Source organism: Channa argus, chromosome 4 (genome assembly GCF_033026475.1).
Source record: "Channa argus isolate prfri chromosome 4, Channa argus male v1.0, whole genome shotgun sequence".
Taxonomy (NCBI): Eukaryota; Metazoa; Chordata; class Actinopteri; order Anabantiformes; family Channidae; genus Channa; species Channa argus.
Window position 1 is genome coordinate 25,197,450 of NC_090200.1, and position 16,336 is coordinate 25,213,785.

The 16,336-nt window shown below is 38.0% G+C and overlaps 1 protein-coding gene across 1 annotated transcript; it reads right to left on the bottom strand.

The window, feature by feature from the left end:
* Positions 1-326: 326 nt before the first annotated feature.
* Positions 327-6,512, bottom strand: klhdc4 (kelch domain containing 4). Its single transcript, XM_067502596.1, has 13 exons — positions 6,296-6,512; positions 5,905-5,996; positions 5,144-5,222; positions 4,655-4,753; positions 4,187-4,323; positions 3,807-3,899; positions 2,939-3,101; positions 2,782-2,860; positions 2,478-2,686; positions 1,710-1,917; positions 1,411-1,599; positions 1,138-1,218; positions 327-775 (listed from the first exon to the last, which is right to left on the bottom strand). The coding sequence occupies exons 1-13, from the start codon at positions 6,392-6,394 to the stop codon at positions 603-605; spliced, it is 1,701 nt and encodes a 566-aa protein (XP_067358697.1). The 5' UTR covers positions 6,395-6,512; the 3' UTR covers positions 327-602.
* Between the last annotated feature and the right edge of the window lie 9,824 nt (positions 6,513-16,336).

Sequence of the window (16,336 nt, forward strand, 5' to 3'; positions counted from 1 at the left end):
CACGGAGCAGCATACAAAGTTAGTTGCTAAAGTAAAGAACCCTTAGACGCCAAACCATAACTAGGGTTAGAGGATAGAGCTCTTATATTTGTCAATTGGCCAGAAATTGACTCTACTTGAATGTTACTCCATATAATTTGTATGTGTAACTTGTAGCCACTATTTGCCAACACGGTTACCATAACAACTTCATAAGGCAATATGTCAATTCCACAGCTTGTTCACCATATGCCTTACTATGGTGTCAGCAGCACAGTAGTAAAGCACAGCTGCTATAAATAAATCAAATAAAAGCAGTAGGTAAAAAGCATTAATTAATAACAGCAGTCAATTGATTATTTTATTAAAAACAAAAAAACATTAATACTTCAAAAGTAATGGCATAATACGGACAAATGACAAATAGTAAATTAATTCAAATCTTATTAAAGTTAGTTAGTAAGAAGTCATGGTTGTTTTTTCTTTTTGGATCTTTTTAAATGAAGTTCCATTTGCTTTAACTATTAGCAGCGCCGTTCAAATATAATATACACAGATGTATAAAAGACCATATTACACACACTCACACACACACACACAGTCTCTCAGTTTGGCATACTCCTCTACTGGTCTTCATAGAAGATTTTAGCCATAGCGAGGGCAACCTTGGAAACTTTTTTGTCCTTGGCATCAGGCCCCATATTGGCACGCGCCAGTCCTATCCAGTACTGCTCTGTACGGGTCTGGTAATCAGTCACAGTCTCCCCCTCCTGCACGGCTGGATGCTCTTCCTCATCTGAAAAGATGAGGGGATAATGGTGCAGTTTTAAACATCATGCTATTGCAGCCAATTAACTTGGGATGTAATTGATGCTAACGCATTAATATGAATAAGTAAGATAAACACGTCAATGTTTAATCAATTATTAAACTAACTGCCAGTAATAATATATTTAATGAAAAATATAATAAACCATTAATGTAGAAGATGAGGACATTTTTTACCAGTGGAAGTTAATGTTGGTGCCTACACTTTGACATCTGTTTGATTTCTACACATATCTGGGTTTGGTTCTTTTTGCTCAATATAAAGCACATGAAAAGATACAGAGAAGTTGAAAAGAAAGAGAGTTAAGTTTAAGAAAAAAGAAGCCTTGCCCTCTTCATCTTCACTCTCTTCTTCAGACTCCTCCTCCTCACTGTCCTCCGACTCAGACTCATCCAGCCACTCCTGTGTTTCTGTAGAAAAAGAATTATAAATGCAAATGAGAGTGCACTTCACTCCCATCTTATAATCGCTCCAACTACTCTCATTTATCAAAAGCTCCTTAAACTTCCTTTTAGACTACCTACAGAGCTGATATTTATCCTTTCTTGGATAGTATTCTTCTACATGTGTTATAGTAGTGTCTTTTTGATTGGCTGACTCACTGGGATCCATTTCAACCAGAACCTCCCACTGATCCATCTTGTGCAGGTCCAGGCAGTAGAAGTCATTAAGGGTGAACTGGCGATCGCCAACCTCAAACATTCCCCCATACAGGAAAAGCTTGCCCTGTCGCACTGTTGCCATAGCGCTGGACCTTGGGCAAGGTTCCACCAGAGGGGCAGAGGCCGAACCTGAAGAGATAAAAGCCTAAATGTAAAAAAAATAAAATAAGGTGGGACTGTCTAGGTTAACAACTTAAATTAGTTTAAGTTTGTACGTGTATGTGTGTGTGTTATTTTGCCTTCATCCTCCTCTTCTTCCTCTTCTTCCTCCTGAGCTCCAGGGATCACTTCTTTGATGGTCATCACTGTGCCATCCTCAGTGATTATCTCTTTGATGACTTCAGTTGGTCCTTGAGGTGCTGGCTCCTCCCCCTCCTCCCCTGCTCCCTCCTCCTCTTCAAACCCCTTCTTCCCCCTTCGTCGTTTCTTCTTTTCAGTCTTGCTTCCCTGAATAGAACGACAGAAACAGAAAAATAAACAATATGTTCTGGTTTCAGGCAGCACAAGCAGCACAGTGATTCTCTGTCTCTGTATGTCTCTCTGTGTTGACCTTGAGATACACTGGAGACCTATCCAGGACGTACCCCGCATCTCACCCAGTGGTACCTAGGATAGACTCCCATAGGTTTAAAAAAACATATTTCGTTTAAAAGCAAATAAAGATGTTGTGTGTAGGTTTCTAGCCAGGCTCCAACCTTTCTCTAACATTATTAATAAACAAACATACATACTGTTACACCTGATACATGCACATCAAAAACCTATACATTCAAACTGGTAGCAGTGCCCAAGAGTAACTCTAACCTCAATAAACTGGCACTGTGAAAAAATTATATTTGACCAGCAAAGGCAAATGATAGAACAGTCGAATTTATTGTTTCGACCAATTATTGGTAGGTGACAAAAATAATCTGCTGGGAAAGACAGGATCAGATGTAAACCTTCTCAACCATCAATACAAACTTGCCTCATTCATGCAGAAGGGAAATCGTGAAGTGGGAGCTTACTCTGAGCTGGCTGGGGAACCAGCGGTTCTTCACTGTGTCATACAAGTACAAATCATTGTAGAAGTCACCCTCCAGCATCTCTTCCTCTTCCTCATCACAAACCCCACCAAACAGCACTGCCCTCCCTGCTGGTCCCACCGCCAGGGAGAAACCAGAGCGTGGAGGAGGCTTGTTACCAGAAGGGCTCACCTTGGACCATGACCACTTTTCTGAAGGACAGACAAACAGCCAAGGATGGTGGCTGAATGACTGAGTGCGATTAATAATTAGGAGTTATATTTTCTTAAACAATTTAGTTTTGTACCTTGGCCATCTTTACCCTCTCGCTTCAGAAGATACATGTCAGAGTGAATGGTCCCCTTGTCCACCTCCTTCTTGATCCTCTAGATACACAAACACAATTATAAGATGGAGCACAAAAGTATTACATTAAAAAGATGAGCGAGGCAAAGCCCACTCACCAATTTAGAGTATCCCCCGTAGATGATGACACCTGTGCCGTCGGGTGTGGACGTCATTTGGCAGGCAGAGCGTGGGGAGGGGGCAGAGCCTGATGGAGTGAGGCGAGACCACGAGAAGGTGTCCAGGGAGAACGAGTAGGCATCATTGTAGTAGATAAAATCCCTGCAGGCAAAGGGGAGGATTCAGGGGTGAAAGGGGTTCAAACTGAGCCAGTCTGAGTGGAAGAGCATGTTTTTTTCTTTTCAGTCCAATATCTGCACACACACACTTTAAGAACTGTTAATATAAAAGTATTTTTAGTATTCATTTAGTTTTGAATTTAAATGAATGTGCAATGTCTAAAGCTGCTTCAGTGTTTTAAAAGTTTTTTTTTTCAGATTTTTTTTTGTTTATTGTTAGTGTAAAAAAAAAAAAGAGGTATTGTTCTCTCTTTTTCATACAATGACTATAAGTCGCCTCAGGCAGATATTCTACTGCAGCTTTAAAGTAATGTACAGCTTTAAGCATGAAAAAACAATCATACTTCATTATATATTTTAATCCAACTCATGTTTTCTCCATGTGAAATGTCCTTGGTTATGTGAAATACATTATTTATTGTTATATCTGCACTTATTTAATAATTATGCAACCATTTTATGTATGTACCCTTTAAAAGTATTGGAACCGCAGGGCTAATCCATTTATATTTGCTGTACACTGAAGAAAATTGGGTTCAAAATCAAAAGATAAATGAAGTTCAAAATTTCAGCATGTAATTCCTGGTTTTTATACCTTCATTTGTTAAACAGCATGTGTGATCTCATACAAACAGATAGCACTGTTTGTATGAGATGACACAGTATAATTCAGTAACCACCTGCCTACCTGGTGCTCTCATGGAAACCTCCAAACACCAGCAGTTGTCTCTTGCTGAGAACCATCCTGTGGCCGCTGCGACCCGATGGAGCCCCAGGTGCCCTGTAAACACAACAGTGTTATCTATAAACATGTGTGTTAAATAATAGGTACATTAAATACAAAGTAAAGTATAATTAAAATATATTGTAACTATTGTTTACCAATAAAGCTGGAACTTTCTGAAGTGATGCATTTTAATTGATTTATCATTTGTTAAATACATCACATGACAGGATCGCTTAAATACGATTCCATTAGTTATTATTTAAAAAAAACAGTATTTATAGCCATATATGGTCAGATTTTAGTTTATTATTACATCTATTTTTATGGCCCTATAAACATACTTGATGTTCTCCCAGGTGTGTGTAGCTAGGTGCAGCACCCAGAGGTCCTTGTAGTGGTAGAACTGTTCCCCGTTTGGAGAGGCGAACTCTCCCCCAAACACCCAGAGCTGCCCCCCACCCTGTGGAACAACCACAGCCTGAAGGGAGGAAAGGAGTGGGAAGTGAGACAGAGCAGAAAAAGCAGGCTACATGAACAGACTGAGATAAGGAGGTTTGATGTCCTCAGATTTAATTGGCTTGCATGCAACAGGCGGTCAAGCCCTGATGACATTGTTGATATGGTTTCAATGTTGTAGCTGATCTATGCAACAGCAGTCTGCCCCCCTGTGGTAAAATCACATCACATTTAAAAGTAAGAGCCTTCCAGATGAAATGTAACCTGGTCTTCTTTAAACCAAACATTTCTAACTAGTGAAAAGATACGTTGCCCGAGGCTACGTGGCCTGAGGGTCCACACTGTAGACTTACCTGGTGTGAGCAGCGTGGTGGAGGCGGGTTGGGGATTTCTGATTTAACCCAGCTGTTCTTCTTGATGTTGTAGAAAAACAGATCATTGTACAGGTATGTCTGCAAAGACAATCCACAACAAGTTTTCACATTCATTATATATGTGGGTCTAACACTGTAGCATTCTGACAAAGTTGGGAAAGAAGAACATATATGCATATGCAGAGTTTGTAAAACTGTACCTATGTGTTAAATAACAAAACTCATTTGAATGAATATTTATACTGTAGAAAAAACAAAGACAGCTTCCCTGTTAGAGAAACTACTATTACTTCAGCACACTGCTCTCGAAGACTGGGTATTGACAAGACTTAATGTTGCCATGTGGAATCATAAAATTACCTACTCATTTACTGCGCCATCTTCAAAAGACTAATTTATTTAATATAAACACACCAAGTGAAAAGTTTCATAATGTATACAGTACAAGCATAGAGCACTTTGAATTACCTTTTTTCCATTGAAGTATTCTCCCCCAAACAGAATGAGTTCATCTTTCTCAGGATGGGCAGAGAGAGATGCATTCAGCCTAAAAATAACATGAGATGTCACAAACTAAAACATGTTTGACCTTTTACCATTGCTGACAGACTCATGTATAATGTTAGAATTACCCCTGTAACGACACTTAACTTAGCGTCAAGGATGCATCAATGAGTGAAGACTGAAATATCTCAACAGCTATTATTGGTATGGAATTTTGTACATGGTTTCTAAATCATGTATCCTAAACTAAGTGTTTAGGATGCAAAAAAAGACACTTTCAGATGAAATGTATCCTGTCTTTTCTGTAGGCTCCGCTATGAGGTTAAATAGCATCAACATCCGGTCCATATTTGATATCATCAACATTTTAGCATAATAACACCAAAGCAATCTAACACCCCAAGAGAAACTGCATATGGAAAATAAATGATACTTTTCTAACACTCCATAGAGTCCTTCATTAGAATTTCTGTAATCAATTAGTTTGGTAATTTCAAGAACAGTCTCATATATTCAAGTTCTAGCTCCTGCACCCTGGGTTATGAGTCATATTTTCAAAGACCAGGTCTAACAGGCTAATACCTGAATATGTCTCTAATGCCATAAAGTGTCAAATTTCATATTAAGATGATCAAACTGGAGGTTTCAGATGAATGAGGTTGGGGGTGACACCTTCACAATCTATACATTAAAGTTGAAGTTGAAGAAATTGAAGTTGTTTTTACCTTGGTGATGGAGGTGGACAAGATGTTTCTACAACCTGGGTCTTCTTTGCATCCAGATTCTGAAACTCAGCAATCAGAGCTTCCAAATCCTCCTGGAGACAGGGGAAGGAAGGAAGACAAGGACAAAAACATAAAGACCGGAGCGGCTAATTATGTTGAAACATGATGGGTAATGCCATACACAGTCCTTTTAACTTCTACTAATTCATACTGAGAGAATTTGGCTTTCATTTGTAGTAAACCATGCTGTGTACAGCTTGCTAGCTAACATGTATTTGTAAAAGAAAAGCTGCAAAATTAAACATGTGTGCAACTAAAAGTCTTTATTGTGTCATGAAAAGTACAAATATTTACATATAACGCTGAACAAGCAGTGCTGGTAAAGTGCTACCTCTTCTCGTTTAGACCTCTTGGAAACTTTTTTCTCCATCTTGGCAGCTGTCTTCTCCGCTCCCTTCACCTTCTTTTCTTTCTTGCCCTTTTTGCCCATTGCTGCTATGGTAAAAAGACACTTATTAATTCAAATGTTTTGGTTTTTATGAGTTGTTTGAATCGCGTGCCGTCTGCGTTTCCTTCTCTAGCGATTGAGATTTACTTCCGGTAGCAAATGTGACGTGTTACACGTCACAGCGTAGAAATTGGAACAGTGCCCTCTTGTGAGTTGGCGGACACGTAGAACTGCTTCGGGATTCAATATGATTTGACATAAGACAAGACAGCTGATATACTCATTGATGCTAAAAATCCTTAACAAAGCCAGAAATCACAGAGTAAAGTTAAAATTAAATACATAAATACAATATCTAATATATATCAGCTGGTGCAAGACCATGAAGTGCTTTAAAAAAAATTAAAAATATTATAAAATCAAAATGGAAGCTGACAGACAACCAGTGCAAGGATGTTAAATACAGTAGGTTTAATACGTTTTCTTCCTTTGTTTTATCAGAGAAGGTGAAAGGTGGCCTGCTCTGGTGAATCAAGTTTTCTTTTACATCATGTGGATGTCTGGTGTGTGTCCACCACTCTAGGGAACAGATGGCACCAGGATGCACTATGGTAGGATGGTGTTCTGCAATTCATGTGGATGTTACTAAACTTTGTTGCTGACCAAGTTCATCACTAAATGGAAATAGTATTCCCTGATGCATAAAGCATAAAGCATAAAGCTACCTGCCACACTGTAGAAGAAATAGTTCAATTATTATTATTATTAAATTCTTAAAGAATACAACAACTCAATAGTTTGAGATTTTGACTTGGCCTCCAAATGCTCCAGATCTCCGTCCAATCAAGCATCTGTTAGATGTGCTGAAAAACAAGCCCAATCCACAGTGGCCTCACTTCACAGTTAAAGGACTTCGGGGACCTGGTACTGGCGGCTTGGTGCCAGATATCACAGCATCCCTTCAGAGGTCTAGTGGAGTCCATGGCTCAACGGGTCAGAGCTGTTTTGGCGGCAAAAAGGGGCCTACTCAATATTAGGCTACTGGTTTTAATGTTATGGCTGATAGTTGTATCGCAGCAATACATACACATTTATAACGTAAAGTCACCCATTTACTGGCGTGCATCGTGGGAATGAATGACCACAGAGTGGTGGGTTATTATATTGTAGTATTACAATTAAGTCAACTGGAAAAGCAATTTTGTACTTTATCACTATTAAGCCGAAAGGACAAAAAAAATGAATCATCTAAAACAGTTCTAAAACTGTCCTGCTGTACAGAGTTAAAAGGCAAAGATATTGTGGAGGACAAGGTCTTATGTTTACAGAGAAGCCAGAAATTACTAATGTAAATGTGGTTGTGGCTAGCAATGCCTTTAGGCTTATGAAAATAAGAGATCATATCTACAATGATGCACAAGTGTTCAGCAATACTGAACAAGTTGTAAGCCTGTCAATCTTGCAATATTTCCTACATTTGAAATAAAATCTGACAGAGTCAAAGATCAGCTACATGACAATGTATGTTAAACTTTTTCCAGTATGTAAAACTTAAAGATACACAGTTGGGAGATTTGGACTTTCTTGGATTTTCTTTTTATTTATTAGAGATATGAGAACATCAGAGATGGATGCTCATACAATTCTTCACTTCTTCACCAAAACTAGAGTGGGAAGAATGTAACAGGACTGAGGGCTATAATCACTGTACTTGGGCAGTGTGAGGCAAATGTGACTACACTATGTGTGCTGCCCTCAGGCAAACAGTGTCCTCCACAACTATATCACACTTGGTCCTTAAAACACTGCCCATATGCTCAGGTTTCTGGAAGCAATTCCAAATTTGCATGTTCCAGATCAAACCTGGATCCAGACCAGCCCAGAATTGTGTATTATGGGACAATGTACGTTTCCACTGGGCTGTAATTGTTTTGCCACCCATCCATACTTGTATTGTGTACCTCCCTCATATTCAGCTTTTTTAAATTATTTCAAGGAATTAATCTCTCACTGGTGTGTGTGTTTGTGTGTGAGCAAACTTTTTAGCTGTGAAAGAATAGATAGTGATTGTTTGGTTCTGGGATGCTGTAAATTAGGGGCTGTTTCTAATATTCTGCCCCCCTCCATTGTATAAATGGAACTGAGTAAAAGCACTCAGCAATTAACATATAATTGAAAGTAAACTGTAAACAAAATAACAAAAAGTGAAGATTTTGATCATTGTAAGAGTAAATTTGAAGCTGCTGATCACAGTACACCCAGTGTATATGTTAGGAATGGGGAACCAGCAAGTTAAAAGTCAAGGAGAAAATGCCTAGTTCATAGCCTAGTTCATAGTCCAACCTTCCATGTACAGTGTGTTCATATTTACAGAGATTGTGTGTATATGTATATACTGTTGACACAAGCTGCAACGTGCAGCTTTTATCTTGTTCCCTAGACAAAAATAGGTAGCGATCTAGTTTTCCATGTGATGTTATGTGTGTATCTGTTTGGTTTGTCTTGCTTGCTAATGTAAGAAAATATGTAAGTAAATTCCCAGCCAGCAAATGATTTTCAGTGAATAGATAGGACTATTTCACAACTTTAGCCATAAAAGGCTGATTACGCTTCAACCTTCCGCTGCATTTCAGAAATTTCTTCAGATGAAAAGGGTAAAAATGTAACATAATTGTAGCAAGATATTAAGCTTGTGATGATGATGATGACTACAGTACCACTAAGTGGTCTCATGTGCATTGCAGTAATATATGTATTTCTCGTTTGAATGCACATGTAATGTTGAGTGTGTGGAATGTCACATATGGAAACAGCAAGTAATAATGAGCAGTGTCCTGACACCTTCATGCAACATTTGTTCCATACTTTGATGAGATGATGCTAAAAATGATTTAAGGCCTTTTCACAGGCATATATTAAACACCATGGAGATTTGTACATGGAGTTAAGGACTTTTTAAACGGTAATACACAGTGTAACCAGAGGAGGGCAGCTAAGTGTGTCTCAATTAAAAGCCTTTACACATAATTTCAACCACAGCAGCAGAGTAACACAACATAGTCCACATTTATTGTGTCTTGTCCTTTGATAATAAGAAGAAAAAAATTAGTGCACCATGCTAAAAAAGGAGATCAAAGATAAATGATGCCTGTTTTGTGTAAAGGGGCTATTTCAACAGATAAAAAGGTAGAATCAAATGTGTCAGTCAGATCACTGATATATGTCTCATTTCCGTCTTCTGCTCCTTTGAATGGCTCACCTCCACTCTGGTTAAATGAAAGTCTTATCCTCATTTGTCCTTTTCTCCATCACTTGTAATTATTTCAAATCAGTTCACAGCCATTAAAAATGGACGTCTGGAAGTGACGCATGATTTCATCAAGGTCAGGTTTCTGCTGTGGCTATCAGCCTTTTGCAACCATCCGTCGACATCTACAAGCATTCACAAAAGCCTAGAACTCACACATTCACAACCACATACACATTTGTATCAGGTGACCACACACACACACACACACACACACACATAGCACATGACTTTTCTGCACAGCACTCACTCCTGACTACTAATCTTTGTTGCGTTTGTGAGACACCCCAGGGTGCATGCTACATATGAATAAGGAAGGAATTTGGCTGAATTTTACAGATGTATTTGATTTAATTATTTTTGTGTGTGCATGTGTCTTTAGTAAAGAATGCAGGCGACTGCATGAACAGTTTGTTCACAGGAAAAGGTTAGCAGAGCCCAGAGGACCACATCGTCCACTTCTCTACCTTGGGGCATTGCAGGGCAGTCACACATTTCATCACAAGTTCTCCACTTGTGTTGGTACACATCCTGCCAAGCCATTCATGAAACCATGAGCTACAAATTCAATTGTATTTAGAGCTCCTCACAAATTGGGGGAAAAAAGACTGCCCCCCCACCCCCCCTTTTTTTTCTGTCTAGGAGCCAGGCCTACCAAAATATTTCAATGGAGTCATGGGACAAGCAGTGTTTGTTCCCACAATATTGTTCTTAAGAGCAGCCTGCAAACAGGAGGCCTGTAAATGAAGGTTTGCAGCAGATGCAGGTGTTGCTTTTGAAAGCTGGGTAATGTCATAGCAGGTGTGTTATTGGTGAAAGGCCTGTCAATAAAGTTTCTGTTGGGTGTCTTTCAGCAATTTTCTATGCTTGTTCACCATACAACTACAGCAGTTTGTAACATTTGACTGTTAGGACACAATGTAAATGACAAGGAAGAAACGATTTCTCTGCTAGTTAATCAGAATCAGAATCAGAGTCGGCTTTATTGGCAAAGTAAGTACATACATGGAATACAAGGTGAAGGAAGACTACATGCACACTACCTCACCACTTCACTATGTACACAAGTATAATCTAATGCAATTAAATCCAGTTGCTCTGTCATGAACTCTACTGTTATAATTTCTCAATTTGTAAGTTTAAACCCTCAGAAAGGAGATAATTCTACTATGTGATTATTATTGAGGTCATAGTGGGTGATGGAGTTGTACTGAAGTGCAATTTATTAAGTGGTGGATCTAATGTTTTGGCCCTTTAATGCATTTTTAAATGGTAGTGAAAACATTAGAACCACTTCTCATTATAATGGATTACGGTTTTAATGAAACAACTTGGTGGTATGATTTTAAATCACTTTAAACAGAGAGGTTTCTCATTTGACTTGATCTGACTTGGTCTGACTTAGGTTGATGAGATATGTTGGTTGGTTTGGCTTGAAGTGAACTGATTTGACTTTGCCTAACAAATATGTTCAGAGTTTTTAAGTGTGTCTTTAAACATGCAAACCCCATACAGCCAACAGGTGGTTCTGATCCAGGGACCTTCTAGTTGTAAGGTTGAAATACCAGCTACTCCATCTTTATATGTGTTACATTAAGTAGATAAACTTAGCTTACCAGAATGTACTTGGAATGGACACAGGCCAAAAGGGAACATCAGCCCCTTCTCTTAATAAGGACATAAGAACAGATGGCTGGCTGTGCACCTCTGCATCAATACACACACATACACACACACACAAGTGCTTATGTGACTCAGCTTCATCACGTCAATATGGGCCTTAGCTTGAATGTTTGGTCGTGACTGATGCTGGAGGGAGAGAATAAAGGCTCTTTATACAGGAACTGATAGGAAATTACCCCAGCTGTAGTTGCAAAGGCTATTTTTTTATTTATTCAATAGACATTGTTGCTGCTTACACACAAATTAGGAAGCAGGAATGTACACACAGCTGTGTATTATCATCAAAAGCCTCTATCTTTCTATTGCTCAGTAAATAAGCCTAAAATCCTAATGCTCTAATTTTCTTTAACAATCAAAAGCAAATCACATAAATCATTGTTCTTGTGACAAACGTAACCATTTATAGTACAGTGTGGGATTCTGACTTTGCCCATAACCTCATTAGTAACCTAATGTTTAATCAAACTGGGAGCCACTTAATCGTCATCATCACCTTCTCAGCACAGCAAAATACTTCTCTTTTTTTTTCAAAACTGTGAGCCAAAACATTTGTGAATTAACTCTAACAATCTAAAGGAATACATAAGTTCCCCACTGATATAAATGACTTGGTAAATTATGAATTCCTAATTCACATGTGTACAACCCCCTAATCAATCATTGATCAGTGCTTATCCATGTATAAAAAATGAACTACATGTAAAATTCTGAGTATTTTATGTCTTCATTTTGATATTTTTGGATATTTCCACCCATAATTTTATTTTGTTTCTTTTTTCATGTATTTTCACTTTAGTATTTACAGTGTTCAGCTTTTCTGTGTATAAACAATATAGAAAAAGGATGAAACTGATGCAGTACGAAACAAAATCAGATTTAAGGTGAAATTTGTGTTTTTTCCCTAAAGAAGGAATACAGTGCAAATACCGTGCTATACTGAGGGTCAGATTTCTTTCAGCCTGGATGCTCACTGTAGTTCCTGTATGTCAAAGACAACTGGATCCAGAAGGACCTGGTCACAGGAATGACTCAAAACGTTTTTAGAAAATCTCTTTTTTACAGTATTTCTACAAGGCATCTTAAAAAAGTGAAGGCGCAGAGTGCAGCAGGGTTTGCAGGGATATTGGGATATTGATACATTTAATTTGTATTTTGTTGTCTATTATGTAGTGACTGATTTAAAGAGTGTAAAAATTTGACTACAAGTTGTGTTGTTTGAGTGAAAATTTAGTTGTTTTTGCATTTTACTAACAAAATGTGTATTCTGGGCAGTGAGCTTCTGTTTCGGCCTGTGTGTTCACTGTCTTCAAAATGTGACTTCAGAATGGGGACAAGACAGTGGTGGAGAGGTTAGTGCTGCCACATCACAGCTAGAAGGTTGTGGGTTTTCACCCGGGCCAGCTTTGGCCTTTCTGTGGGGAGTTTGCATGTTCTTGCCGTGTTTGCGCAGGTTTCCTCTGGCTACACTGATTTCCTCCCACAGTCCAAAAACATGCACGTCAGAATAACTGGTGAATCTAACATTCACATTCTGTACGATAAGTTGTCTGCTTGTATATGTCTCTTTGTGGCCCTGCAATAGACTGGCAACCTGTCCAGGGTGTACCTCCTGACGGCTGTGATAGGCTCCAGTCCACCCGCAACCCAAATAGGATAAGCGGTGACAGAAAATGGATGGATGGATGGAAGACAAGAGTGTGTGTGTGTTTTACTTTTTTCTTTCTCTTCCTTGAAACCTCACAAACAATAGAGAAAGATAAACACAAGTAAACAGTGACTGTTTGATCCCAGTGCAACACCAAGTGTTTGCTGTGAGCCGCAGTGCATGCATGTATGTACACCGCTACCTGTGGATGTTTCAGTGTGTGTGTCTGTTTATATAGTGGAGACAAATCAGAGCTCACACCTGTCAGTATTCACTGTGGTGTGGATAAGCACCGTTTGTTGTACTGCAGCCACTGCTCTGTCTCGTTTCCTTTCTCACAGCTTTTATCAGCAGCCAAAGCAATGTGTGGGAAAGTAAAATGAGATAGAGAGAAGGTAGCTGTTAAAAATTGCAGCTGTAGTAAAACAAGGGTGTTTACACAACTTAGCGTGTTCTCCTCTGACTTATCTTTATATCTGCACAGCCTGTATTAAAGGTGAATTTAATTATTTTTTAGCAGCAATGTTTCTTTAAATTTGTTGTACAATACTGGTATTGTTAAAGTTGTAGCCTGAATTGTAGTTGGTAAGTAATGGCACTGTTTGCAATTTTCTGCATAAATTCTGCTCATGAAATGTGATCTGATCTTTACCAAAGTCACAAATATCAACAAACACAACATTTCATGATATTTCATGTCTTTATTGAACACATCCACAAAACAATTTGATAATGGAAAAGATAATGACAAAACTGTTTTAATAACTGGTTAAACCATTGTTGGCAGGAGGAATTTAGAATCATTCATCTTTACAGAACTGCAACTCATTGGGCAACTGATTCTTTTTTTACCTCACTGAGTACTGTGAGTAGCATCTAGATATGGTTTAAGTGATCTAGAAAGATTTAGAAAATGATTAAATCTTTTATTTCCAACTGAAAAATCTTTTTGGGTATAAGAAACCGTTTATTAATATATTTAGGCCTAGGACCATGCTATCTACTCTGAGGAACCAGCCACACTATCCTCCCTCTGCTCACCTCCAGCACCCAGTCCGTGCTCCAATCAAGGTGAGGCAAATGGACAGCACCTACTATAAAAGGGTATAGACATTAGGGTGGATGCGATCTATTGTGAGCAGTTTCCCCCTATGACCCTTTGCTCTGCACTTTGTGAGCTACTCGTAGAAATGTTTTTGTTTCATGTCAGTTTAGTCTACTGCTCTTCACTAATAAAACCTTGTTGCTCTAGTTTTGTGTAATGCTGGTTCTGCTACATTATAATAGTTTATCCTCTTTGTCACCAACATTTAAGCTCAAGGACTTTAATGGTATCAGTAGTTGTCAGTGTTATTGTTAGTGATCTTGCAATTAAATGGTGTGTTTTCACTGCGTTTTGGCGTTAGACCCCAACCTCCCCTGAGTAGGCAAGTTAGTGTAGCTGTTTGGTTTTGCTTTTTCTTTTTCTACATTAGGCCCAGAAAATAGAATTTGTTTTGTTTATTTCTTTGATTTAAAGCAGCAGCATTAGGCCCCCCTTTAACTTCATTTGTGTCTGCTTGCAACTGCTACAAAATTCTAATGGAAATGAAAAAAATCACCTTAAATGTGTATAATAAATGAATATTAACTGTTTAGGTATATATAATGACAGCAATTTATTTCAAGCATAGATCTGGTCAGTTTTTCTTGTTCTCCAGCTGGTAGTGGCCAACTTCTCACTCTTCTCACCTGCTTGATAACTTAGCAAACAGGCCCCTTGCAGTTTACACACAGTTGTAACATGGCAGTACATTTTACCTTTATTTGCCCTGCAGCAGCTGTGATACATGTCTGAACGGAATAAATTATTTGAATTAAATTTACGCTGCATTAAAGTGAGACAGATATTGGTCTTTTGAACCTGTAACGTTTTAAGTTTTTGTACTTAGGTGTATAATAGGTTTTTGCTGGAAAACACTACTCACAAAAAGTTAGGAATATTCGACTTTTAATTTAAATTTTTAGAAATTTTAAAAAGTTAATGCAGTGATATTATATTTTGAAATTGGGGCATTTAAATAGAAGCATGCAATGATAATTTCTTCATCTCAAACAATGTATTGAAACAAAAGCTAACAACAGCGGTGGTTATACCACAACAAAAATTTCAATTTCTCGATAACTTGTAAATGTTAGGTGTCTTCATGGTCTCATGATGTCAAAATGTGAACAGCATGATGAAGAGGACTGTTTAAATACAAATTGTCAATGAACCAGAACATTTATTGGTCGATTAATGTATCAGACATGATTCATGAATCACTTTGTGAATAAGTCTGAAAGATTGAACAGTTGGACATGTGCATTCAAAAGTTTAGAGAACGTAAAATTAAATTCGCCTGCAAAAGGTTATAGGGCATTTTAGGTCCATTCTGAAATTTCACCCACAACTCAAATATCCCTAACTTTATGTGAGTAGTGTATATAGATGCACATACAAAGAAAAGGTTAAAAATAGTCATTTGATAATTACTACTTACAGGTACTGTGTTGTTACTATAACTACAATCATCTCACAGTATAAGTTATCATTTTCAACTCAACTTTTTTTTTTGTGAGAAATGTCTCTATGCAAGTGAGTATAAGATAAATGGCCATAGTTGTCCCCCCGCTAGGCTCCGTGTAATGACTTAGTGTTTGCTCGTTTCACACAAAGGTGCTTGACATTTACCAAGCCTTCTTTATCGCAAATGGTTTCAATTGTGTAGCTTGTTTAAAGGTCAGTTTGATGCTGTTTTATCTTTTTCTGGTAAGTCAAAGGGTCTGGGGTTTGAATTCAACTATTAATGTAATGTTTAGATTATAGGATCAACATTCAAATTAAATAAAAAGTTAATATTGTCTATTTGTTTGATTTAGTGTAGAAAGAACAGCAGAAAGAACACATCTATTTTGGCAGCAGATTTTTGGGTTGTAGAGAAGTATTAATCTACCCATCCTGAGTACTAGATCAGTCTGTATTTCTGTTGGTAGTTTTGTAATTATATGTTGCTTACATGCCTTTTTTTTCTTCACTTCACTCCTGTTATTCTCTGTAGATTGTTTTATCTTTGTTGTTCAATCTTTCATCAGATTCTCTCTGATTTGTTTTATTTAATTGACAGAAGCATTTCTCTTTTATCACATTTACACATTTGTTCTCAGTGAAAGCAGGGCAGTAAAACAGTGGGGATATGTATGCAGCTACCCCTACATCCAAGATTGGAGGAGAAAGATAACATTTCCTAAAGTTCGTTGGAGAAAGAGTTTTACTGTGGCCCAACATTTGATTTCCAAACCTTATTACCAAAGACAATACAACAACCAC